This window comes from Rhinichthys klamathensis, unplaced genomic scaffold, assembly GCF_029890125.1.
Source record: "Rhinichthys klamathensis goyatoka isolate OS25496 unplaced genomic scaffold, OSU_Roscu_1.1 h1tg000178l_1, whole genome shotgun sequence".
Taxonomy (NCBI): Eukaryota; Metazoa; Chordata; class Actinopteri; order Cypriniformes; family Leuciscidae; genus Rhinichthys; species Rhinichthys klamathensis.
This window is the reverse complement of record NW_026606707.1, coordinates 1,444,409-1,471,313: the sequence shown is the minus strand read 5'-3', so window position 1 is coordinate 1,471,313 and position 26,905 is coordinate 1,444,409. Positions and strand designations below refer to the sequence as shown.

General features: G+C 38.8%; 1 protein-coding gene across 1 annotated transcript; it reads left to right on the top strand.

Annotated features, from left to right (window-relative positions):
• The first annotated feature begins 253 nt into the window (after window positions 1-253).
• Window positions 254-26,905, top strand: wls (Wnt ligand secretion mediator). The gene is made up of 12 exons (XM_056260798.1): window positions 254-499; window positions 3,087-3,362; window positions 9,494-9,618; window positions 9,809-9,970; window positions 10,307-10,443; window positions 12,222-12,390; window positions 12,527-12,624; window positions 12,726-12,789; window positions 13,088-13,231; window positions 13,929-14,012; window positions 14,127-14,280; window positions 25,975-26,905. Exons 1-12 carry the CDS (start codon window positions 394-396, stop codon window positions 26,082-26,084), a joined length of 1,629 nt encoding a protein of 542 aa, XP_056116773.1. The 5' UTR covers window positions 254-393; the 3' UTR covers window positions 26,085-26,905.

The following is a 26,905-nucleotide window of genomic DNA, read 5'->3' as shown; positions in this document are numbered from 1 at the left end:
ACATAATGAAATGTAGAGATTTTCACAGATGACAATATGACAAATAATGTTTTGTCTTAAAATGATTATGTACTAAAAATGTTGAAAGCATAAAATCAACCACTGCTGTTTTGCACACTGTGGCCAATGAAAAGCTTTGAGTTTTGTGCATCTGGCCAGGAGTCTGGAATGACGTCACGTGCACTCTTTTCGTGAGTTCCTGATGCAGGGTGGGTCACGTGGTCATCCCCTTTCCCAAATAGTACCCTATGAAGAGCGCAACACGGGCAGTTCACTGGGGGTTTGAGACACAGCCCGTGTCGCGCACTTAATCTCGGACAGCGCACTGGTCCACCTGGATGCAGTGACTTTCGTTTCTTTACATTCAATCCTAGCAAAAGAGACACTTTGAAAATGGCTGGAGCAATTATTGAGAATATGAGCACCAAAAAGTTGGTGATTGTGGGAGTAATTCTCCTTTTATTCCAGGCGTTCTCCTTTATGGTCGGAGGACTGATTGGTGAGTAACGTTAGCTACTTTTACAAATCCGCCTAGATTTTAGTTCTGGCTTTTTGCTGCACAGTGTGTAGTCATTCGTTCTGGTGTGCAACATTCTGTGTTTTCTAGCAAAAAATAAGTCTTACTTGCTTAATGGCAAGGAGTGAAAAGTTGCGGAATGGCTTTGTTACAGTAGTGTCAAAGATGGGGGCTTATTTTCACCCGTCGACTGCTGCAGTCTTTGTGCTGCTGCTTTTAGCTTTCCGCCTGTAAGTTTGAGAGCCGATATAAGATTTAGTTTTACTCGCTACTTCTGAGCCCTGAAGTTTCTTGTTTTTCCCGGGTAGCCTACCTGAAAAGCCTTGAGGAACTAGCCCGAGAAAGACTCTGCTTGTTTAAACCCACTTGAGCTTGAATATTTGACCGTGAAAGAGTGTATTTGTCGGTCAGTGTTGTTTAAAAATTGCTTTATAATTATTAAGAGATTTTGGTTATATACTTGCGCGTGGTTGGTGTATCATAAACGCACATTTTATATTTGAAACAACTTATTAATAGCGGTTCAGCATATATAACTTAAAGTTAGAGCAGTTAGACTAATAAGACTCAGGAGAAATCTTAGTACAACGTTTAAGAAACATAATTACAACAAAACCAAAGCATGATGTTATAGACAGTTTTCTGTGTGCAAACAATAGACAAAGCTAGCTAACATTTCCTTTAACAGTGAAGTACATTACAAACGTTATTTTTATTTTAGTGAGGTGTAGTGAATTAACTTGTGTTTCTATTCTGCAGTGAAGGGGTTAATGAATAATGGCCAATAAAGGGTAAAACGAGGTGCATCTCTAGAAGTTTTCTTTGATCCTACTACATCTGAACAGACAAGCCCTCTGCTCCCACAGGCTCTTCCAGCTCCTGCCTGCATTTCCAATCGACCTCACCAATGTTATTCTATGCCCTTTTTGACTGTACAGCGATCAGATATTCCCTTCTATCTTAAGGATTGAGTATTGTTTTCCATGTAGCTTGTTCTGTTTTGCACCATTGAGGAAACACGGTTTGTCCTCATCCACACTTCCTCTTCGCAACCTCAGACTTCCTTCTGGTTTTGATAGGAAGGGAATAATTTCTTGGTCTCCTGCAGAATGTGGGATGAATGGTGGTAAATTAGCTTGCTTTGGCTATTCTTGCCTGCGATTGATTTAATGAAGCGGGATTCTTTTGTGTTTGTTCGGTGGCTGGTGGCAGACTGGGTAATTGAGTAGAAAGGCGCACTGCTCCCCCTGTTATTGGACATCTTAAACACGGCATGAGGTCACCGGGCCGAAAGGCGACCATTATTTTATGGTGGTATTTTGAAGAGGGTTTGTTCTCAGGATTGTGGGTCAATGAATAATTGAGCTGAAAGAGGTTTAGTATAGCGAATTTAGTTTGCTCAATATATTTCACAGGAACAGGGTTGTAGCTTGTACCCCTCAAAACAGGAACAGAGCAATTTATAAGCCCACACATTAGCTTTTAAAATATTGGGGACATTTTAATGTTGCTTTGCTTACACTGTTTGGAATCGAGACTGAACCTGAACAGTGTCCTCAAGCCATAGGCTGTTTCACATTATCTCGCACTTCCCGGTCACTTCAGATGTCCTCAATGACCCAGGAAGGGATCTATTGACTCATACTTAACAAACTACCAGGACCAGCCTCCTGAATGGTGGAGGAAGCCTGTCCGTACTTTCTCATGCTAATGACTCCCTCTTAGCAAGAGTTTATCAGAGAGTCACTTTACATGTCTTGAATTCATTGTCTAGGGCCTTTTTTTTTTTTCATTATACACTAACACTACCGTTCAAAATATGGGGGTGGTAAGTTTGGGGCTGCATTGATTTGATCAGTACAGTAATATTGTGAAATATATTATTACAATTTAAAAGAACTGTTTTCTATTTGAATATATTTTACAATAAAATGTCATTTATTCCAGTCTGCAGTCACATGATTATTCAGAAATGATTCTAATATGCTGATTTGCTGCTCAAGTAACATTTTCTTATCCATGTTTAAACCAGTTGTGCTGCTTCATATTTTTGTGGAAACTGTGATGCTTTTTTTTCAGGGTGCTTTGATAGAAAGTTCAAAAGACCAGCATTTATTTTAAATACATTTTTTGTAACGATGTAAAAGTATTTTACTGTTACTTTTAATGCATCCTTACTGGATACAAGTATTAATTTTCACATTCACTGGTCTTTTCCCTCAGTCTGCATTGTTTTAGCTTGATATGCACTTATGGATTTCTGTATGAATTTAAAATGTATTATTATTTGCAAATCATATATATATATATATATTGCTTTTATTGAAGTGGTCATCTCAGGACAATCAAATAGCAATAATGAGAAAATATATTGATAGAATATGAATATATATATAAAATGCTCCATGCAATTCAAAAAGGTTTTTCTATGTAAAATGCAGATAGATTTTGCTTAACTCTTGCTTATGTGCAAAATATGGACACCAAAATATCTCAAGTTATTATAACTTGTTTGACAGACTGTTCTTAAATTATTCATAAAATGAATCATTTAAATATTTTTCTGCAGCTCCAAGCCCCACCACCGCCGTCCACTACCTGGCCACCAAGTGTGTGGACACCGTGAAGACCCACCATAAGGGCTCCAAGTGGTTCATGCCATGGGGCCCCGACCAGTGCAGCAAGATCAGAGACTTTGATGAAGCCACGGCCAAGAGAATCGAAGCCAATAACATTGTGTTTGCGGTCCACATTCCTCTGCCCAACAGAGAGATGAGTGCCTGGTTCCAGTTCATGTTGGTTATCCTCCAGCTTGACATTGCATTCAAAATGCAAAACCCGATTGGTAAGTAATGAAAATGTGTGATTGTATGTGTTTGAGCAGGTCATATTTTGCTCATCTACCCTCCAAAAACATGATATCACCATATGGTTTTTAAGCTTATGAGAACATTGCTATTTTGCTGAAAGTGTAGGAGGGGACAAATGAACACCCAGAGGGATTTCCCATTCTATTCACCCAAAAGTAGATTGGATTTCTCACATGCTGTGAGAGGACTAACAATGATGGATGGTCTGTTTTCTCACTGTTGTAGTTGGAGCCTGAGGGACCTCAATAAGGATTTAGTCAGCATGCAGGTAGGGGGGGAAATGTTCTAGGCTTTGACACAGACAATTGGAGGATAATAAAAGGAATGTAGTCCTGCCATCTGGTTTCATTGCCATTTCATGAATTAAGATACACCTACAAAATCAACTTTTGAAGATTAAGATTTTCTCTACATTAATCCAGAGATGCATGTGAAATCAACGTTTTCGTTTCAAAAGCCTCCCATCCACACTAGCGTTTTCCTAAAGTTTCTGGTCCACACTTACAGTGCACTTACTGTGCCCAAATAAAACGTCATAAAAGCTCACTGAGATGAAACTCATGAAACAAAGTTCTCACACTGTTCTTCTGGCACAATCATTTTAGTTGCAACATATATCACCACTTACTGGTGCGTCCAGGTCGCCACTCCATTTAAGGAAAATACTGTTGTTGACCATTGTCAACAATAACTAGCACTTTTTTTCTCTTATTATTTTCATAAACAATATGGTTTAATTAAAATTATTTAATTATTGTCTGTGAGTACACTATTCCATTTTATTTATCCATGGCACATGCATTTTTATTTTTATACGTGTATTCCAATGACTTGTTTGCATTATTTAGGCATGGTTTTATTTCATTGTAACTTGGCAGTAGTTTTCTTTTGATAGAGAAATTTGGCCATCAGAGTGTAAAATTCATTTTAAAAGTTAACCCCTTAAGTGTCACCGTCCCACCGGTGGGCCCAAACCCATTACATATTTAAACCAGTAATATCCTAATCTTGACAAACTATATATCATTTGAAAGCTTACAATCTCTAGTTTTCATATTTGGTGACTTATCTTCAAAATAAGTTACAGAGTCGTAATTTATCAATTTGCAATCAGAATATTTTCATATTCCTAAGGCGTGTTCAGACCTTTATTTTGAGATAGTAATGAACATGAAAAATCCTGAAAGAATGGTAGAAACCTCAGTTTGTTTTCATGCCAATAGTTCAAAAGATAACATCCATTAATTTGTTTTAGAAAAAAAGGTCTGAAAATGTTTTAAATATAAATAAAATAATAATAGATTCACCATTTGTGATGTGGCAGCGAACTATAACGCACATGCGTGTTCTTTTTATGTGTTTATTAGAGTTTGAATTCATATCAAAATCTGCCAAACTTCCTATACTACTTCTGAATAGGATGCATATTGTCTACTTCATAAATTGTATGAAAACTGTGGAAATATATGGTTCAGATCACTCAAAACACATATGGAAATGGAGGCACCCTTATATAGGCAGTCTGGTTGTGACCTAGTGAAAAAGTTTGGTACTGCGCCCAAATAAAATCTCACTGAAAGCTCATTTTTGAGATATCAACCTAAAATTTTTGGCTTTCATTTTCTTGCAGTTTTAGAGTCCAACATGTTTTGAAGATATACATTTTATATAAAATATGAATAATTGCATTTTTACTTCTATAACTTTTTTTCTGTTTCACTTCATTTATTTAACTTCTACAAAAATCTGCCAAATGTCTTCTTTAAAATAAGACCAATTTTATGTCTATATTCCAAAGCATTCTTGAATTACAACCATTTAAGTTCGAAATGTGCATTTTCAAGTCTATTCGAAAAAGGGTGTGTGAGGGGTTAAGGAATTGTACACTGGTTCACTGTAGGCTACTGTACTGTATATGTTTAAATCATGATAAGGTGCTTTGGACATGGCTTTTAATGGTGAGACTTTTGCTTTTGTAATCAGGCTCTCAAAAAATTATAAAAAATTTGGATTTAAATTTATCGCCCAATATATCGATTATCGGCTTTCAAATATAAAGAGTTATCGGTATTGGCCAACATTTTCATATCGGTGCATCCGCAGTCAACATGTTTTTCCACCGGACAGCAATTGCGAGTACATTTTCTGTCATCTTTGCAGGAATGTAATATGAAGAAGGAAAATGAAAAGCACACAGCAGCACTATAAAGAGAGATCTATTCATTTTAAAATACCTTCAGTTTTTAAAGTCCACACTACAACGGGAAAACGGCTTTTTAAAATGTATCCACTTGGGAGAGTGTCTTCAAAAAGCAGTTTTTGCAGGACAAAAAGACGTGTCAGTGTGGACAGAAGGCCAAAACGTAGAGGGAAAGATGCCTTTTCAAATGTACCTGGATTAGTGTAGACTAAATAATGTCTATTAATATCTGAGCTTATTAGACGGTTCCATTCCATCACAATTTCTTATTTAAATCAGGTGGTTCTTGACACTTTCTCTTGATTTGTCAAATTACTGTCTTTGTTTGAACCTGACTGGTTCCAGCCGTGAAGACTTGCATAGTACTGTTGCCATTTAAAATCATCTGGTTGTGGGAGGGTGTGGATCTGGAACGGCTCCAAGTCTGCCCTTTCAAAGACGGGATTAAGCGGATAACACTGGCCACTAATGAAGAGCCATTGTTGAGCTAGAGCAGTCTGGGAAAGTGAGCGGAACATCGGCTCCTTCTAGCAGCAGGAGAACATTTGGCTATTCATGTCTTGAGAAATATAGGAGGAGTCTCTTTGGTTTCTTAACACGTTAACTGCTAGTGTGGAAGGAAGCCACCATGCTCCTGCTGTTATATACTCCACCCTGAAGCACGTGCTTGTGCATAAACCAGCAAAAAAGAAAAAATTTCGCTTGTTTGGCACAACGTTCTCGCTATAAATGTCTATCATTGCGTTATTCTTTATGCATTTGGCACTGGAAGAAACTATTTTTGTTGTTCAGGGTTTTGTAGCACCATCTGGAATGCGCTCTCCTAGAAGATCCTCCTCAGCCAGATGTTATGTGTTTACCATGAGTCTTGTGTGATCTTCTGCCAGAGCTGTTTCTCTCTGTGTGTGTCCTGTTCTCTGAGCAAGACCTCACAGACTGTCAACGGTCTCCTCTAATAAGGTCCTAGCAGGGATTCATTTGGCACTCCGCATTCACCCATCACAGGCGTACTGTGCAATGTTTGGAAAGTCAATTCATTCTGAAAAAGTAACATGTTGTACAGAGAAAGAAAAAGTGAGAGGCGTGTTACTGCTGCTTCTAAATTACAGATGGCACATGGGTAAAGACACCAATGCAAAGCAACTCCTTAAACACATTTTGTGTTACCAAAACTCTGGAGACGAAGTTTGGCCAACCACTGCGGTGACTGCGTCATGACATTTCAATCAATTCAAGTGGATTTTTATTTCGCTTTTATAGCATATCGTTTCAAAGCAGCTTTACAGAAAAATGCAGTAATCTTTTATCAGAGGTGACTGTGTCAAAGTAATGTCCATGTGTCAAAAATGCACAGTTCTAAGATAAAACAAATAAGGCAGTTAGCTAATATCAGTTATTAATTTAGGCAGAAACGATCTCATTAAAGGAATTGTTACAGCAGTTGTGATCGTAATGATTACAATATATAGAACATTTTGCAGTTGTGTATGTTGATTCAGAGTTTGCGTCATCTGAAGTCCTTGCAGGGGTTGGCGTCATCTCTTCACGGGTCATCATCAGATTGCAGTTGCTTTGATTTTGTTTGATTTGTACAAAAGAATTGTCAGAATCTAGATACGAGGCTAGGAAATCCTCATGCTGGTTAAACAGCAAATTTTAAGCAAACATTTTTTTTTAGAATTATAGTTAGTAATATACATTTATAGAATTTGATTAGTTTAGATATAAATTGGATCAAAATTTTAGGTGTTTAGGAGGGGGTCAAATAAACCAAGATCACCACCCAGAGGTTTTTCTAGAGTTTGATTTTAGGGGGCATTTTTTTTTAGCAAATAAGCTAACGATCAAATCTCTGCCTTGTAAATTGGATCTACTAACAACTAAATGATACAAATTCAAATAGTGTACTACTCATCACATCAATAAGCATTAGCCTGGTAGTTACCTCTCCTCAACTACAACGTCGTATTATGATCGTCTGACTGGCCAACGCAAGTCGAGTATTCCACAGGGAAAAGTGAAGGAGGAGGAGCACAGCGAGAGGGCGGAGCCGAGGTGTGTGACTGAAGAGGATGCGCGGGATATTTCCGCGCATCGGCCTTCAAGTTTTAAGTAATTCAAATGATGTAAATGACTTTGCTCAATGAATAGGAAAGCCTATTTTCAGACATATCTACTCATCAGGAAAATTCTACAGGTGCACAGAAAACAACTTTTTTTCAAAAAGGGTCTAGCAACGCCCCTGTCACCATCCCCTCTGCTTCATTTTCCATGGAGTGCCGTTGTTTCTCGCTTTCTCATCTCTCTCTGGCCCAAGCAGCAACAGTTTGGCCGGTCTCCAGCAATAACACAGCTGTTGAAATGGCTTAGTTGCCGGGGTGATGCGCGCTGCACCCGGGCGGAATGTTTGTGTGCGCTAAGCTGACATTCAAAGCTCTTTGGCACAGCCGCTCGTAGGTGGGGGCCACTGCAGACACGCTGGAGGAGAGAGGACCGGGCTAATAATGTCTGCCGTTCTCTGCCTTTCTTTACCTCCTGCCCCTCCCCCCATAAAGCTCAGTCCTCCACGTCCAGGAATTCTCTTTAGTGCTCTCCAGCTTGTTTCATAACACAACAAGGATCTCTTTAGAGAGGTGAAGTGGAACACACAGGGCTGTGCAAAGCGATCTAAACCACGGGCCCCTTTGCCAGCTACCTCTTGCTTTCCCAAAGCTCAGGAGAATCATACCACATGACTCTCTAATACTTTGACAAACCCCAAGTTTTGAACATTTACGGAAATGCCAGTCTGTGAGGTTATGATTGACTTGAATAGGGGTGTCCGTAGATTAAATGACTCCCAGGTTACCTTGAGCTACTTTTAGCCACACAGCGATGGCAGGGCTTATTCATGAGAATGGTATGAGCTGTCATGAATCTGTCATTTCACATGTCTGCATTTGGCTTTGTGTATACATGTCCACTGCTGTTCTTCAGTCAGCAGGCACTCATTTCATTTTTTTTTTCAGATGTGAAGGTCTTGAAGAGATAAGAGTTATCTCAAATTAAAATTCTGTCATGTGCTCACCCCCTTATGGTTTTTCATGTCATTGACTTTTTTTTTGGAACACAAAACGTGAATTTGAGCTATATCCTGACTAATGATGTTAATCTTAAATGACCCCCCAAAAAAAGCACAGTAAAAATGGTTCATACGACTCTTGCCCTTTAAGACAATGATTGAGTGAGTAAGTGACTGAATTTAACATTCACTTAGAAATATGATCATTTCAATGAATCGATTTGATCTAGTTCACAACATTGGCCTAAATTATTCATTTACAAATCAGGGGCCGGATTCATGGAAATATTCTTAAAGAAGTTAAGAAATTTCTTAAGTTGAATTTTAAGTTCTTTACAAGAGTTCGATTCTTGAAGTCTAAATATTTGAAAAACTCTTAAGTTCTCAAATATGGCGGTTTTTGCCGAAGACTCGCCGATCAGCTCTGTCTTCAGATTACCATAATAATCATATTAAGTGTGTACCATTTTTGTCGCAAATGGCTTGGCAGGAGTTCAGCACTCAGTCGCAGTTCAATTAGCTGCTATTGTATGTTTTCAGGGAACTTGGAAAACGAGTCATGTGGATATCGTTTTAGTCATATAAATACTTTATTTACCTTTTGGAGATTGAGACTCCTCATTTACTTTCATAATTTGAAAAAAAAGTGGCTAGGATATTCTTTAAAAAAAAATCACCTCTGTGTTGCACAGAAGAAAAGAAGTCATATGGGTTAATATTCAATTATATGAATTGATTACTTAAGATTAATTGATTTATTATAATGCAGCCACTGTGACTGGTTAAAGTGCAGAATCGTTCTGATATTTCAAACTGAAGTAAGTGTGTTGGATGTTGGTGTGTAGATGATGGAGCTTTGGTCACCATGGACGTTGGTCTGGCCTACAGAGACAGCACCCTGAGTGAGTGGACTGAGATGGCCCACTCCATTGAACATCGCAAACTGAGCTGCAATTTCACTGCAACCAAGGTAAAAGCACTAGTCATTTCTGACCCATACCAGATTCAAACGGACCCCTTACTGGAAGTGTTAAGTCCGTTCTACAAGCTACAAGGCTGCGGCTTGTTGTTGTACAAGCTAGATTAATTTAGACAATTTGAGAATAAAATCGGCCATGACTAGTTCCCTTCAGTCTCTGTAAGCACTTTTTTTTCTTCAGACTTCTGAGAATGAAGGCCGTTACTATGATTGTGACCTGTTGCCCTTTATGGAGGTTGGCAGCGTGGCCCATAAGTACTATCTCCTCAACATCCGGTTACCTGTCAATGAACGCAAAAAAGTCAACATCGGGATTGGAGAAATCAAAGACATCCGTCTTGTGGTGAGTTTTCAGACTGTGACTTTGATTGATACAGTCATAGGATGCATGTTTAAAACTCACTGTTGTGTAGGTGGTTTTGTTTGAGCATTGTTTGCATGGGAGTATTTTGGCCCAGTCTCGGCTTGTTATAATTGGCACACACTTCTGGACAGGGCAATGGTTATACAAATGTTAGTGGACTGAAGACATCTGGACTGCATCACCTCTTAATCTTCACTTTTGTTTGCCTTGCTCTTCTTATTTGACTCTCAGCAAACAACCATGCCCATCAATTAAGTGTCCTTAATGTGTTTCTCATGATGTCACTATAATGTCCCTCTCAATGTAACTTTCCAGGGCATTCATCAAAACGGTGGCTTCACCAAGGTTTGGTTTGCCATGAAGACGTTCCTCACTCCCAGCATCCTCATTATCATGATCTGGTACTGGAAGAGAATCACCCAGATGACCAGGCCACCCGTCCTGCTGGAAAAGTAAAGCTATGTTTCTGTCACTTAAACTTGGCTTCTAGGTCAAATAATAACATAGGCCTGTAATGTTTCTGGTTTTATTAGTTTACTGGTCAATGGAATGAAGAAATATAAGAACTTAGATCCTCACACTGGTGTGACTATAGGAAACATTTTATTAACATTTTCTGGCTGGGGTGGTTGCCAGGGCATTGCTATTTGGTTGAAAGGGGTTACGAGTTGTTTTTTCATTGTTGCTATGTGGTTGTTAGGTGCCTGCTTACTGGCCCGAGTCAAATGAGTCCTCTCTCAAGTCTGTGATATTCTGGTCTCTGGTCTCTAAATATGGCTCAGGACCCTCCTTCAGAGTAGAATTACATACATAAATCCTAAACATTTTATACATATATATGCGTATAGTATGCACGCTCTTATTCAAAGCAACTTCCATTGCATTTGTTTTGCATTTTATCGGTTTATGCTTTCCCTGACAATTGAACCATGACCTTGGCTCAACTGTTTGAGCTACAGGAATGCATTACTCTGTGAACAGTGTTTGATATGATGCTATTTTAGAAATCTATATTTCCTGATGAAATCTTTTTCATAATTTTTTTACTTCATCTCACTTCTTTTCAAACAAAACACCACACGCACCATCTATCCATTTCTCCCTCACTCTGGTTTGGCACTAGCAGTCCCAGAAGACCGTAAGCTCTCAGGCAGTCATACTTTGTGTGACTCACAGGCAGGATAATTATTCTTTCATGTTTTAAAAGCTTTGGCGAGCCAACTAGCATGCTGTTCCACTTAAGTGTCAAGATGGAACTAGAATCCCTTTTTACATCTCAAAGAGTGAAGCCTAAGAATATGTGACACGAGCTCCCCGCTGATTTTCTTATTATTGGAATGATGCCAGAATGCTGCTTCATGCCAGTGGAGCCGACAGAGAGTTACACACGTCTCTAGAGAACAGCTTTTTAAGTTGACGTCATGGATGTGTGCTGTCTTGCATTCTTGCACTTCACAGCTAGCTTTTTTTGTGCCCTTGATGTTTAAGAGGAAGAAGCTAAATGCCTAGTTTTTTCCCTGTAGTTCTTTTAGTTTTTGAAATCTTTCTAATATGCTGATTTGCAGCTCAAGAAACATTTATTATTATTATCAATGTTGAAAACGGTTGAGTTCCTTAATCTTTTTGTGGAAACTCTGATGCATTTATTCAGGATTCTTTGATGAATGAACATTTTTTTGTAATAAAAATCTTTTGTAACAGTCTTAAAGTATTATCAATTTAATGCCTTCTTTCTTTAAAAAAAATTTGTTTTTTCGATGAACTTTATACATATGTTTTAGACTAAAGTTTAAAAAAATGTATCCTTGTCTTTGTGGGATCGCTTGTCATTTAATATCAAGTTTTACTTTTCGACAGCTGAAAAGCTGCTTTGTTCACATCGACCAAATGCACCTTCGTGGTTCGTACCCTCACCAGAGTTGAACTCATGGGAAATTCCCAGCATTCCAACACAATGTGGTCTCTTTCTGCCCCGATTGGGCAGCCTGGAATGTGATTCATGTGTTTGAAGTCACACCCCATCTCAGTCTCACCTAATGGTCTTCTAGCTTGTCCTAGCATGCCTGCTTTTGAACACTAGAGAACAAAGAGCAAGATGGACTCAAATTTGTTTGACTTTTTTTTTTTTGGTTCTACTCTTTTGATATCTTCTCAAATATAAGTTGGTAATAAAGTGATCTTTGCTAGTATATTGAGAGTGATCTTATCTCTACACTTTGCTCTCTTTCAGGGTTATCTTCGCTCTGGGAATCTCCATGACCTTCATCAATATCCCAGTGGAATGGTTCTCAGTGGGTTTCGACTGGACCTGGATGCTGCTCTTTGGTGACATCCGTCAGGGCATCTTCTACGCCATGCTGCTTTCCTTCTGGATCATCTTCTGTGGAGAACATCTCATGGTTGGAGCCAATTTTTCCTTTTTGTCTAAACAATAGAAGACTGAGGAAGCATTTGAGCTTCTAATTGAGTTACTTGACCTGTTTTCCATATTCAAAACGTATTACTATAATGCTTTCTTTTGTTGTTTTCTTCTAGGACCAGACTGAGAGAAACCGTTTTTCTGTGTACTGGAAACAGGTTGGACCCATTGTTTTTGGCTCATTCTGCCTCTTCATCTTTGATATGTGTGAGAGGTGAGCCAACGTTGAATTTCCCGCATTCTTGCCATGAAGTAACTCGAGTTCTTTAGTGCTTAGTGCTGCAGGGTAAACAATATTTTTTCTTTACTTTTTAGAGGAGTACAGCTGAAGAATCCTTTCTACAGTATCTGGGCCTCAGATGTTGGGACAGAGCTGGCTGTATCCTTCTGAAAGTGTGGGCTGTCGGTACAGATGTTTCTTAATTGAAGAGAAACCCTTCATGAGGGTGGCTGATGGTCAAAACCCAGTGGTGTTCAGTCTTGTATTCTGGTCATGCATCTTCTACTGCTTTGCGTACCACATCTGTTTTGGCTTAACATGTAGTAAAGGCGTCTAGACTAAATGATGATCCACAGGAAGATGTCTTAACACCATGCATACTACAACACTATCACAGAAGTACAGAAATCAGCACAATAGTATTGTAAAGTTTTGACTTTAACTGAGGTTGGTGCAGATGGCCTTCATTATTGTAGCAGGAATCTGTGCATGTCTCTACTTCCTGTTCCTGTGCTTCATGGTATTCCAAGTGTTCAGAAACGTCAGCGGGAAAAGGTCGTCCTTACCTGCTATGACGAAGGCTCGTCGACTGCACTATGAGGTAATGTGTAACTTAGATAGATAGTGTTAGCTTTTATATGACTAGTGAGCTTTCTGGTTGAAGACCCAAAAGGAGTTTGTGTTCAAACAAGTTTGGAAATTAGCTAAAAAGGTAGCTTATGATAATAAACTGACTGCTGATGAGAATAACTATGTCCTAAATTTTTGTGCTCACCAAGGCTGCATTTACTTGATCTAAAATACAGTAAAACTAATATTGTGAAATATTAAAACTGTTTTCTGTTCTATATTTTTCAAATTTACAGCATCATTATGCCAGTCTTCAGTGTTAGATGATCCTTTAGAATTCAGACTAAAATTATGATTTGATTTTCAAGAGAATTTTCTTATGATCAATGATGAAAACAGCTGCTTAAAAACATATTACAGGCTCCACAAAAATATTAAGCATTCTTTGTTGAAAATATAAAACAACAGCATTTATTTTAAATAGAGACATTTATAATGATACAAAAGTTTTAAGTTTAATGCGTCTATATAATGTATAATAAAATGTAGAATTTTTTTCAAAAAGAAAAATCTTACTGACCCCAAGTTGAGTAGTATGAATGAATTCAGCTTTAATGTCAATTTTGTATAATAGTTTAATTTTAAAAGTTCCATGCGTTTATTTTACCATTTAGCATTTTTATAGCTTGAGTTTCTTTAATGATGATTTTTTTTTAAAATTATCTTAGGGCCTCATCTTCCGCTTCAAATTCCTGATGCTGGTCACGCTGGCATGTGCTGCCATGACTGTAATCTTCTTCATCATAAGCCAGGTATAGATTAGTTAACCACTAAATCGGTTTCTACATGATATTTCATTGTAGATTATAGGTGGATGGATTCATTCAGATGATGGTCATTGTTATGTACATGTTATATGTTAACAGGTGAATGAGGGTCACTGGCACTGGGGCGGGTACACGGTTCAGGTGAACAGCGCCTTCTTCACTGGGATCTACGGCATGTGGAACCTCTATGTGTTTGCCCTTATGTTCCTCTATGCACCGTCTCACAAACGCTACGGGGATGAGCAGTCAAGCGGTAGGACTCCTGAAGAGCAAAATCATTTGTATGACACCTGCATTAGCAGAACCTGATTTCACCAAGTGCAGCATGTTCCTGGAACAACATCATCTTTGTTTATTCTGGAACAATATTTCAATCAGATTTGAGGGACAAGTTAACAGTTTATGTCAAGTTTTGGCTTACAACCAGGGTTAGGTGGGGCTGGGAATCGATTCCAAAAAGAATTGAGATTCGATTAAGGGGAATCGAGTCCTCCTTTAAGATTTTTTTTTAACACAAACCGCGGCCTGTAACCGATTTCATTTGTCAACACAATGACAATGTCACCTGTAAATAAATAAAGTTCAGACTAAATAAATGGATTCAGTCGTGACACAGAGTATGGTTTAGGCCGGGTAGGATGATTATTTCAGCATTGTGTAGGCAATCAGTGCAATGACTGACCCAATGAAATCTTTAGAATCGGTTGCTTGGCGGGGTTTGATCTTACTCGTTGTAATTTAGGACAAGTAATAAATCTGAATTATGAAATCAATCGACAAAAATCAATCGCACTCACGCGACGAAGAATGCCTCCTAGGTCAAGTCTGGCGCTATGTTACGTGAGATTCGACAAAAAAATGTAAATGCCAAATTTGCGATAAATTTAGCGAAACAACATCCCCAATGATAAAACATCTTAGGGCCGTTCACCGAAATAATATATGAAGCCATGCTATAGTATAATGTGAGATAGAAATGAATATTTAAGTCATTAAATTCAAGTTCACGTAAACTTTTCCCTGTCAGTCATTCTCCAGCGTTCAAACAGCGCGTCGCGTTCGGTTACAACAGTCAACGATAAAACTCTCTTCAAGATGATTCAATGTTACTATTATTATACTTGATCTGTAGATAAAGCTCTATGGTTTCGCATAAAATGAAAAATAAAATGCCGCACTGTATTGGAGTCTTTCATAATCCTATCATCATAAGCTACTTTTTGCGCAATGAAAGATTATTAATAGCCTGTTCTGTTCTGTATTCTATCATATGTTGCTGCCTCATTAAACAGCTGTGCTATACATTTAAAAAATGTCTTAACTATATATATATAATTGATTTTTATCTTGTTTTTCATGAATGTATATTTTACAACAATGCAATGTGTAACGGTTTACCAGATTTAGTGCTACACATATTGTCTCTTATTTGTTCCCCACTAAATTGTTTTTTTTTTTTCACTAAATGTTCAGATTTTATACAATTATTGTTTTTCTAGACTAAATTTTACTGAGGTATCCACTAACCTAGTATAATATAATTTTTGTCATAGGTTGATCATATTGTTTTTTTTTTGTTGATTTGTTGTTTTTCTTTAGCTATAATGAAGTTGTCTGTATTAATTAGATTGTGTTTAACACACAAAAGAGTGATTATCAGTTCAACACTAGAGTTATTGAAATTCTACTTGATTTTTTTTTTTTAACTGCGCTGGTAAAGTTGACGAGTCGTTGAACACAGCAGGAGAGAACGCCACGTTAGCCAGCTAGCTAAAGCTCCGGTGGAACATTATTACCTAACGCTAACTGCATCGTTTATTTGTAAAGTTTGATCACAATCCTTCAGTTTGCAATGCATTGTCAATTTTACTAAAATAATAATCATTTGGAGAATATAGACATTAATATAGATATAACATCGACACATCTGTGCCCTATACCACCCTGGAATATTAAAAACCCTACTGTCATCGTGAACCTGGCTCAGTATAAAAAAAAAAAAAGATCATCCAAATGTTTATCAGGAGACATTTCGGGATATAAGATGCAGCTTACCATCCCATTATACACTCATGGTTCAGAGTCAGACATCATGTATCTGCTGCAGTAGCCTAGTGATTGGTCCAAAACGTTTTGGCAAGTGTATCCTTGGACAAATGTCAGTTTTCACTTTTCACAGCTGAAGCTTGTGCATTACTTTTAGCTCTAGAACAAAGAGAAAATGAACAACAGCGTACTTTAAAAAAAAAGTGAATCCAGTATCCAGGAGTTAGTTATTGTTATGATTTTAAAAATAGATTGGACCAGGTTATATATACAAGATGTTGAACTGGTCACTCAAGACTCTCTCATACACGGTTTGTGATCAGTGTTGTGTGTAACGCGTTACAAAGTAACGCGTTACAGTAACGTAACTACTTTTTCGGGTAAAAAGTAGTGTAACGCGCTACTACTGAACATTTGGTAACGAAACGTAGTTCCTTTTTCAATTCGCCGCAACGTTACTTTCCCCAGGGACAGATTATCTGGTAAGCTGTCCCAGGGACAGATTATCTGTCCCTGGGATTTGACAGCGATCTCCGTCATTTGATAGATTTGACCGCGATCGCCATCTCCGTAGTGAACGCCCCAGAGAGAAATGCACAATGGATTACATAATCAGAGAGTAGGCTAGCCTATTTCTTTTTGTTTTGAATTGTTTCGTTTAAAGACATTTCAAGTTTAAATTCTATACGTTGAGTTTCGGTTAATTTATGATGAGATGCTCCAGTTCACGTGCAATGCAAGTGACCACGCCGGCGCTTCCATGATTATATTGTCCCCTTTATTTGCTTCTTACTTGCAGGCATTTGGTTGATAAAAAATTGATTAAAATTAAGATACAATTTATACAAAACGAAATTCGCTTTAAAGAAAGGCTTTCTTCAAAACAAAACTTAATGAAGTGGTCAAAATCATGTCTGATTGACTCAATGTCTCCCGATATATTGCGCATCCATCTTACTCGCGCTGTTCACTTTTCATAATCAGCATAGATGGAAAAAAAATAACATTATAATATTTTAACAAATATGAAACTAAATGCGCTTATTTAGGCTATAGTAGGCCTACAGACTCTCTATTTGTATATTGCTGCACAAGCACATTCATTTAATTCAGAATTTTGCACACATAAGTTGAAAGGCATTTGTTTACGTGCATAGTAAAACATATCTGCAACATTTATCAAGTTCACGGATAATTGTGCGTGCATTTATTAATCATTATGATACTAAAATCATAATAAAGTAGGCTATACTATGTGCAAAAAATCAGATGAGCCCAGAATATGAACGCAACGTGTTTACTTACACGTTAAGCATTTTCCTCCCATAGAAAACCATTATAAGAACGCTTAATTTGGCTTAATGCAGATTAGAATGTCCCCTTATTATGTCTAAATAACAAGATAAATGATAAAAAGATAAAAACTTCCATAGAATACAGCCTGAATATAATTGCTTCCAGAAATGATTTTTGGGGGTGCTAACGGGGTGCTTTGGTCTTTCTTGGGGGCTTTCTTTCTAGCCCCTCCCTAGCGCCGCCCATGCATATGCCTATCCATTAACGGCATTTCTTCATAAATATTAAAATGTTTGATAAATGCATTATGCATTTATGGCATTATATATGGCATTATGCATAGTAAAACTTTATGTAGGCCTACACATTTAGGAACAGATATTGGGTTCTGCCCAAAGTCAAGCAACATAAAAGTAACGTAAAAGTAACGAGTAACATAAAAAGTTACTTTGGGGTAACTAAGTAAAGTAACGGATTACTTTTTTAAATTAGTAACGAGTAATGTGTTACACTACTTTTTAAAAGTAACTTCCCCAACACTGCTTGTGATATTGTGTAAGAATTTCTTGTGTAAAACATATTTTAATAGAATGTCCATTTTTAAATATTAGACATTTTTATTCAGAAAATATATTTTTAAAAAGGTTTCTCCTGGAATAATTTTTATTTCTTACTCTTTGAATTTTTACTTCTTACTCTTACCCTTTTTACCTCCTCAAAAATAGCTTTGCCCACAGCTTTGTTGTTTCGGTGCATCTCTTTAAATGATAATGAGCAACTCCTCACCCCACCCCTCTCTTCCATGGGGGGTGTCGAATGACTGAGGGCAGAAATATGCTAATATGGGACAGGCCGTCAGTGGTCGTGGGCGGAGCATGAGCATTATGTGCTCAGAAAATCCAAACGGCCTGATTATTGAGTGTTTAGACTTTTTAAGGATTAAAAAAAAGGAGTGAATGGATTTTTTTTCTTTGTATGGTGGTTGTGTCCACACACTGCAAAGACACATTTATTTAAAGTTTAAATAAGAACTTTAAAGTTCATCATGGATGTGCTCCCCAGTATATTTGTAATCTCCTTACTCCACATACTACTACTAGATCTCTTCGGTCATCAAATCAATTTCTCCTCAAAGTCCCTCGTTCACATCTTAAAACTAAAGGTGACCAGGCATTTTCTGCAGCTTCTCCTCCTCTTCCCTTTCACATAAGATCTTCCCCTTCTATTTATGTTTAAATCCTCTTTGAAGACTTATTTTTATTCTTTGTTTTGATTCTGTTTGAGGTTGTATAATTTTCATTTGTCCAGTTGGTTTTTCAGATTTTTTATGTTTTAAGTTTGTTCTTTATTTGTTGTACAGCACTTTGGTTTCAACATCTGTAGTTTTTAAATGTGCTTTATAAATTAATAAACGAAACTACTGTTGATTCAAATTGCCATTGCTGCTGATATGGCATTAAGTCATAAATAAATACCAAAATAATGACTTTTGCTAAACTTGCCTAATCTAGCATCAACGTGTATGTTCAGACTGTACAACCCTCGGAAATCCGGCCTCCTTGGCTGATCCAAGGTTTATTTCTCCATGACTATCACCTTGGAATTTTTCACATTTTGTCACAATGATCACTGTGGGCTTAGACAAATATATTGAGACATCATTTTTTAATTAAACCTTACATATTCCTGCTTAAGGACACTGAGACGATAAGAATTTTAAAAGGGTTATTTCACCCAAAAATGAAAATGCTGTCATTTACTCACCTTCATGAAGATCCTTAGATTAAACCTCATTGGTTCTTGCTGAAGTTCAAACGTGCTGCGGCGTAACAGATGAGATTGAATCTTATTGGTTCTCGCTGACGCTGAAAGTGCTGCGTAATACATGAGAATGAACCTCATTGGTTCTTGCTGAAGCTCAAACGTGCTGCGTAACACGAGAATGAACCTTATTGGTTCTTGCTGAAGCTCAAAGGTGCTGCGTAACACAAGAATGAACCTCATTGGTTCTTGCAGAAGCTCAAACGTGCTGTGTAACACAAGAATGAACCTCATTGGTTCTTGCTGAAGCTGAAACGTGCTGCGTAACACAAGAATGAACCTCATTGGTTCTTGCAGAAGCTCAAACGTGCTGTGTAACACAAGAATGAACCTCATTGGTTCTTGCAGAAGCTCAAACGTGCTGCGTAACACACGAGAATAAACCTCATTGGTTCTTGCTGAAGTTCAAACGTGCTGCGTAACACACGAGAATGAACCTCATTGGTTCTTGCAGAAGCTCAAACGTGCTGCGTAACACAAGAATGAACCTCATTGGTTCTTGCTGAAGCTCAAACGTGCTGTGTAACACAAGAATGAACCTCATTGGTTCTTGCTGAAGCTCAAACGTGCTGCGTAACACAATAATGAACCTCATTGGTTCTTGCTGAAGCTCAAACGTGCTGCGTAACACAAGAATGAACCTCATTGGTTCTTGCTGAAGCTCAAACGTGCTGCGTAACACAATAATGAACCTCATTGGTTCTTGCTGAAGCTCAAACGTGCTGCGTAACACAAGAATGAACCTCATTGGTTCTTGCTGAAGCTCAAACGTGCTGCGTAACACAAGAATGAACCTCATTGGTTCTTGCTGAAGCTCAAACGCGCTGCGTAACACAAGAATGAACCTCATTGGTTCTTGCTGAAGCTCAACCGTGCTGCGTAACACAAGAATGAACCTCATTGGTTCTTGCTGAAGCTCAACCGTGCTGCGTAACACAAGAATGAACCTCATTGGTTCTCGCTGAAGCTCAAACATGATGCGTAACACGAGAATGAACCTCATTGGTTCTTGCTGAAGCTCAAACGTGCTGCGTAACACAAGAATGAACCTCATTGGTTCTTGCAGAAGCTCAAACGTGCTGTGTAACACAAGAATGAACCTCATTGGTTCTTGCAGAAGCTCAAACGTGCTGCGTAACACAAGAATGAACCTCATTGGTTCTTGCTGAAGCTCAAACGTGCTGTGTAACACAAGAATGAACCTCATTGGTTCTTGCTGAAGCTCAAACGTGCTGCGTAACACAAGAATGAACCTCATTGGTTCTTGCTGAAGCTCAAACGTGCTGCGTAACACAAGAATGAACCTCATTGGTTCTCGCTGAAGCTCAAACATGATGCGTAACACGAGAATGAACCTCATTGGTTCTTGCTGAAGCTCAAACGTGCTGCGTAACACAAGAATGAACCTCATTGGTTCTTGCAGAAGCTCAAACGTGCTGTGTAACACAAGAATGAACCTCATTGGTTCTTGCAGAAGCTCAAACGTGCTGCGTAACACAAGAATGAACCTCATTGGTTCTTGCTGAAGCTCAAACGTGCTGCGTAACACAAGAATGAACCTCATTGGTTCTTGCTGAAGCTCAAACGTGCTGTGTAACACAAGAATGAACCTCATTGGTTCTTGCTGAAGCTCAAACGTGCTGCGTAACACAAGAATGAACCTCATTGGTTCTTGCTGAAGCTCAAACGTGCTGCGTAACACAAGAATGAACCTCATTGGTTCTTGCTGAAGCTCAAACGTGCTGTGTAACACAAGAATGAACCTCATTGGTTCTTGCTGAAGCTCAAACGTGCTGTGTAACACAAGAATGAACCTCATTGGTTCTTGCTGAAGCTCAAACGTGCTGCGTAGCACAAGAATGAACTTCATTGGTTCTTGGTGAAGTTCAAACGTGCTGCGTAACACAAGAATGAACCTCATTGGTTCTTGCTGAAGCTCAAATGCGCTGCGTAACACAAGAATGAACCTCATTGGTTCTTGCTGAAGCTCAAACGCGCTGCGTAACACAAGAATGAACCTCATTGGTTCTTGCTGAAGCTCAAACGCGCTGCGTAACACAAGAATGAACCTCATTGGTTCTTGCTGAAGCTCAAACGTGCTGCGTAACACAAGAATGAACTTCATTGGTTCTTGGTGAAGTTCAAACGTGCTGCGTAACACAAGAATGAACTTCATTGGTTCTTGCTGAAGTTCAAACGTGCTGTATAACACTAGAATGAACCTCATTGGTTCTTGCTGAAGCTCAAACGCGCTGCGTAACACAAGAATGAACCTCATTGGTTCTTGCTGAAGCTCAAACGCGCTGCGTAACACAAGAATGAACCTCATTGGTTCTTGCTGAAGCTCAAACGTGCTGCGTAACACAAGAATGAACCTCATTGGTTCTTGCTGAAGCTCAAACGTGCTGCGTAACACAAGAATGAACTTCATTGGTTCTTGGTGAAGTTCAAACGTGCTGCGTAACACAAGAATGAACCTCATTGGTTCTTGCTGAAGCTCAAACGTGCTGCGTAACACAAGAATGAACTTCATTGGTTCTTGCTGAAGCTCAAACGTGCTGTATAACACGAGAACGAACCTCATTGGTTCTTGCTGAAGCTCAAACGTGCTGTATAACACAAGAATGAACCTCATTGGTTCTTGCTGAAGCTCAAACGCGCTGCGTAACACAAGAATGAACTTCATTGGTTCTTGGTGAAGTTCAAACGTGCTGTATAACACGAGAATGAACCTCATTGGTTCTTGCTGAAGCTCAAACGTGCTACGTGACACAAGAATGAACCTCATTGGTTCTTGCTGAAGCTCAAACGTGCTACGTGACACAAGAATGAACCTCATTGGTTCTTGCTGAAGCTCAAACGTGCTGCGTAACATAAGAATGAACCTCATTGGTTCTTGCTGAAGCTCAAACGTGCTGTATAACACAAGAATGAACCTCATTGGTTCTTGCTGAAGCTCAAACGTGCTGCGTAACACAAGAATGAACCTCATTGGTTCTTGCTGAAGCTCAAACGTGCTGTATAACACGAGAATGAACCTCATTGGTTCTTGCTGAAGCTCATACGTGCTGTATAACACAAGAATGAACCTCATTGGTTCTTGCTGAAGCTCAAACGTGCTGCGTAACACAAGAATGAACCTCATTGGTTCTTGGTGAAGTTCAAACGTGCTGCGTAACACGAGAATGAACCTCATTGGTTCTTGCTGAAGCTCAAAGGTGCTGCGTAACACAAGAATGAACCTCATTGGTTCTTGCTGAAGCTCAAACGTGCTGTATAACACGAGAACGAACCTCATTGGTTCTTGCTGAAGCTCAAACGTGCTGTATAACACGAGAACGAACCTCATTGGTTCTTGCTGAAGCTCAAACGTGCTGTATAACACGAGAATGAACCTCATTGGTTCTTGCTGAAGCTCAAACGTGCTGCGTAACACAAGAATGAACCTCATTGGTTCTTGCTGAAGCTCAAACGTGCTGTATAACACGAGAATGAACCTCATTGGTTCTTGCTGAAGCTCAAACGTGCTGTATAACACAAGAATGAACCTCATTGGTTCTTGCTGAAGCTCAAACGTGCTGCGTAACACAAGAATGAACCTCATTGGTTCTTGGTGAAGTTCAAACGTGCTGCGTAACACGAGAATGAACCTCATTGGTTCTTGCTGAAGCTCAAAGGTGCTGCGTAACACAAGAATGAACCTCATTGGTTCTTGCTGAAGCTCAAACGTGCTGTATAACACGAGAACGAACCTCATTGGTTCTTGCTGAAGCTCAAACGTGCTGTATAACACGAGAACGAACCTCATTGGTTCTTGCTGAAGCTCAAACGTGCTGTATAACACGAGAATGAACCTCATTGGTTCTTGCTGAAGCTCAAACGTGCTGCGTAACACGAGAATGAACCTCATTGGTTCTTGCTGAAGCTCAAAGGTACTACGTAACACGAGAATGAACCTCATTGGTTTTTGCACGCCAATAAAACATGCTTGAGCTTCCGTTTACCACAACTGATGTGTGAATTTACCATGATTTGATGTTCCACATTCTAAAAGATAGAAGCTGTACTTGCTTGACTGAAATGGCTGCCAGAGAGGTGTTTCAAAGATGGTCACGGAGTCAAATGACTTGCCTTAAAGGGGCTTTGACATGGACCTTTTACTAACAGTTAAAACTAAATCTTTATTCTATTTCTGGAGATATCAAAGGCTGGTTTCCTTGTGCGAGTAGTGAATCACTTAAGTTATTTGAATGATAGCTGTCTTATCAACAATAACTTATAAATGATTGAAGGCCAGATTTGTGGTTTTGCTCAATGTTGCAAAAACGTTACCCGTAACCCATATACAACCCTGAATATGTTAACATTAGAATTATTTGGTTTTCAGACAAACTAAGACTACACTTTGAGGCGCACCCACCCAAAACCACTCAGTTTTGCCCCATGAAGCCCGAGAAAGATGTATGTAATACTCCCCAAAATGTTTGTTTTTTTATTGTGCTGTATCTAAATGGATGGGTTGTCTAAATCAATTTTAGTATTTAAAAAGATGTCTCTTGATAGTCAGACGGTGCTGTTTCATGTCTGCAGCACAAAGAAATCAGTACCTGCAGTACTGCAAAGGCATTCACTTGGCACCATGTTTTACAGTGTCCTGGTGTTTGGTTTGTTTTTAAGACAAGCTCATCTTGATGCCAGGAAAAGGTGGGGCTTGTGTTTTTTTTCCTTTGGGGAAATGGGCCTCTTTGGCGGCTGTGGGTGCCTCTAATCTAGGCCAGGCTTCTTACTTGGGCTGGTGTAATGAAAACCATCAATATCTTGATGTCATGCTTGAAACTTTCTTCATGTTGTTTTGCTCCCAAAGGGTATATGTTTATTATTAGATTAGTCATTCCGTGTGTTTGTCAAAAATTACTTCAATATTTTGTGTGCCTTTTTATGGGTAAAAGTTTTAAAGTGCTCGAGCCAGTGGTAAAAAGTGTCACTGTACTCTAATGGAAATGTTATTTTAAATTGACAATAAAATTGCTGTTTTACTGTAGTTTTAAACAAATATATCCAGCTTTGGTGGGCACTGGAGACTTCTTACCAACCTTAAACTGAAATTGAAAAAGGTGCTTTATAGCCAATAATAAGGCTGTGTCCAAAGTGTTTTTTCCCCCCAAAGCTAGGGTATTTTTTCAATTGTTTTCAATGGGAGCGCCACGTTTAAAAAAAACAAAACAAATGATGACAAGCACATCTCTTCATCCAAAACTAGTGCCAGAGCAAGTCCGTTACATTGTGTCGACATTTATATTCAGAAACAAACTATTTGCTGAGCCTCAATTAAAAAAAAAAAACCTGAAGTGCATTCAAGCGAAGCGTTTTCAGAAGAGCGCTGGCTTTTTCAGCTGGTTAAAAATGCTTTGGTGGACACACGGCCTAAGCAGGGAATTGGTTAGAAATGGTGACAAGGTGCTTTTTTCCTTGTAGGCATTTACACGACAATGATATTCTAAAAACGGAAAAAAATGTATTTTGCATTTTTGCGACACTATTGTCAAAATGATCCCCGTTCACACGGATCCACGAAAACGACTCAAACCGCTGTATTCTGCTGTCAGGCCAGTAGATGGCGATGCCATTGTAAAGAAACACTAAGCACCTATAGACTGAATGCGTAATGCGCATGACATCACAGTTTTCACAAATGTGCGATTTCGTAGTTTTCACGGAAACGATTACGGTACTATCGTTTTCAAACGTTTGCATTTTCAGGCCTCCCAGTCCCAAACACCGTTGTCGTGTAAATTAATGACCAAACACATTAAAAGTTTCACGTCTTTACTTGAAAATGGTGTCATGTAAACGGGCCCTCAGTCTGGACGCCCTGGCTGTTCAAATCGGATTTCACTGTGTTTTGCGTCACTCTTAACGCAACAAACTTTAACGTCAAAACTGGTGATGGAAACACGGCACCCCTCGCTGCACAGCGAATCCGGCCGTGAATACAGCACTGAACATCACAATATATACCAGTCTCCTCCATCGCGGAGGTTTTCTTGTGTGACGAACCGTGACTCGACAGGCCGCTTATTTGGAGAGCGAGATGATGCTGCTCCATTTTTCCTGCATTCGTTCCTGCCTCGTCACATAAGTGGGAACACCTTTTGTCCTTACCAAAGCAGCCCATGCGGATTTATCTGTAATGTTTTCTCTTCTCTATGAGCTCAACGTTTTGGAGGCATTAGGTCTGTATAGACTGGTTTTTAGTGTTGTTGTACTCAAGACCGGCCTTTTTTTTTGAAGGTCTTGTCTTGGTCTCGACAGAATTTGTACTCCGTTTTGTCTCGGTCTAAGACTAAGAGGACTCTGGATTTTATTTCAAGAGCACAGCTGCGAGGATATCACTAAATTGCCAGTGCATTGTCTGATTTACTTGTTAACAACTAATTATTGTGATTGGATGAAAAACTTCCTCCTTCAAATGAAATCAATAACATTTCTGTTTTGACGACTTTTGTTACTGTTGTGAGTCAGAAATGAATCGGGAATTGTCAAATTTCACCAAAACGAATACAATTGCCCAAGATATGATTGCAAAAATGTACTTGTATAAGATCTTGTTATTTACTACAGCAATTTTAAGGTATTTTGTTTTGGTTATGCTGGATTCTTCACATAGAGAAAATATCGCCTTGAAATTTTAAAGGTTTCCTGCCGTTCCTAGCCTGTCGTAATGATCTGTTAGTGTAAGAGTTGATCAGTCTGATACATTTTCCTCTCTTCTCTTTTTCCATAGCTGATCAAGGTGGAAACAGTGGAGAGGACATTCAGCTGACCACCACCATCACACACGTGGACGGGCCGACAGAGCTCTACAAAATGACCGGGAAAGAAGCTCAAGAGTAGCTGTCACCTTAACCCGGTCTAACAAGAGCCAGCAGAGTCTCAAAAGTTCAAACAATACTCTTTTGGGTGTCCTGTGTGGGTTTCCTCATTTCACACACACAGCCTCACAAATATTAAGCCCCTTTTTCACAGTTTGACTTTCCGTTCCACTGAGGTTCCGTCTAAGAACTGCTGCTTGTGCCGAGCTGTAGAAAAATGGAGTTGCACACCATCTTGTGGTGCTGGGAGAAATTATCACATGTATCTCGCACTGTGGATAGGCAAAAGATACTGGTGTTTGCAAGGACCAATATAAAGTACTCCTAAAAACCAGGAGGAAAGGGAAACAAGGACATTGTTTCCTATTGATATATTTTGAGATCATCATTTTCCCCTTTCATTTTGTGATTACAAAACAAGGAAGAAAAACTGTTAGCATACTGTATAGTTATGTATGTTTTTGTCGGTTGATCCTTCCTCATCTGACTTCCTTAAACACTCCCCACCAAATATAAACTCACCCATGGAACACATAACGTGAGTAACTGAGTTCAAACCAAGGTCTCAGAACAAGATGTGGATGTCAAGTGACGTATAGATCGGTCCTTATGCTCTGAATGGCAAACACTACGTTCTATGTTACAATGTAGAGATATATTTTTTATAAAGTGCTTATTTTCATCTGTATGAAAGCATTAGTAGCTGTATTGTATCACTGTGTTGTAAAAAAAGAAAAAAAAGAGATTTTTTTTTTCAATTGTATCAAGTGGAAATTTAGGGTGTTTTTTTTCATGCTTTTTATGCTAATTTAAATAAAAAACATTGTAGATTTGTTTGGTTAA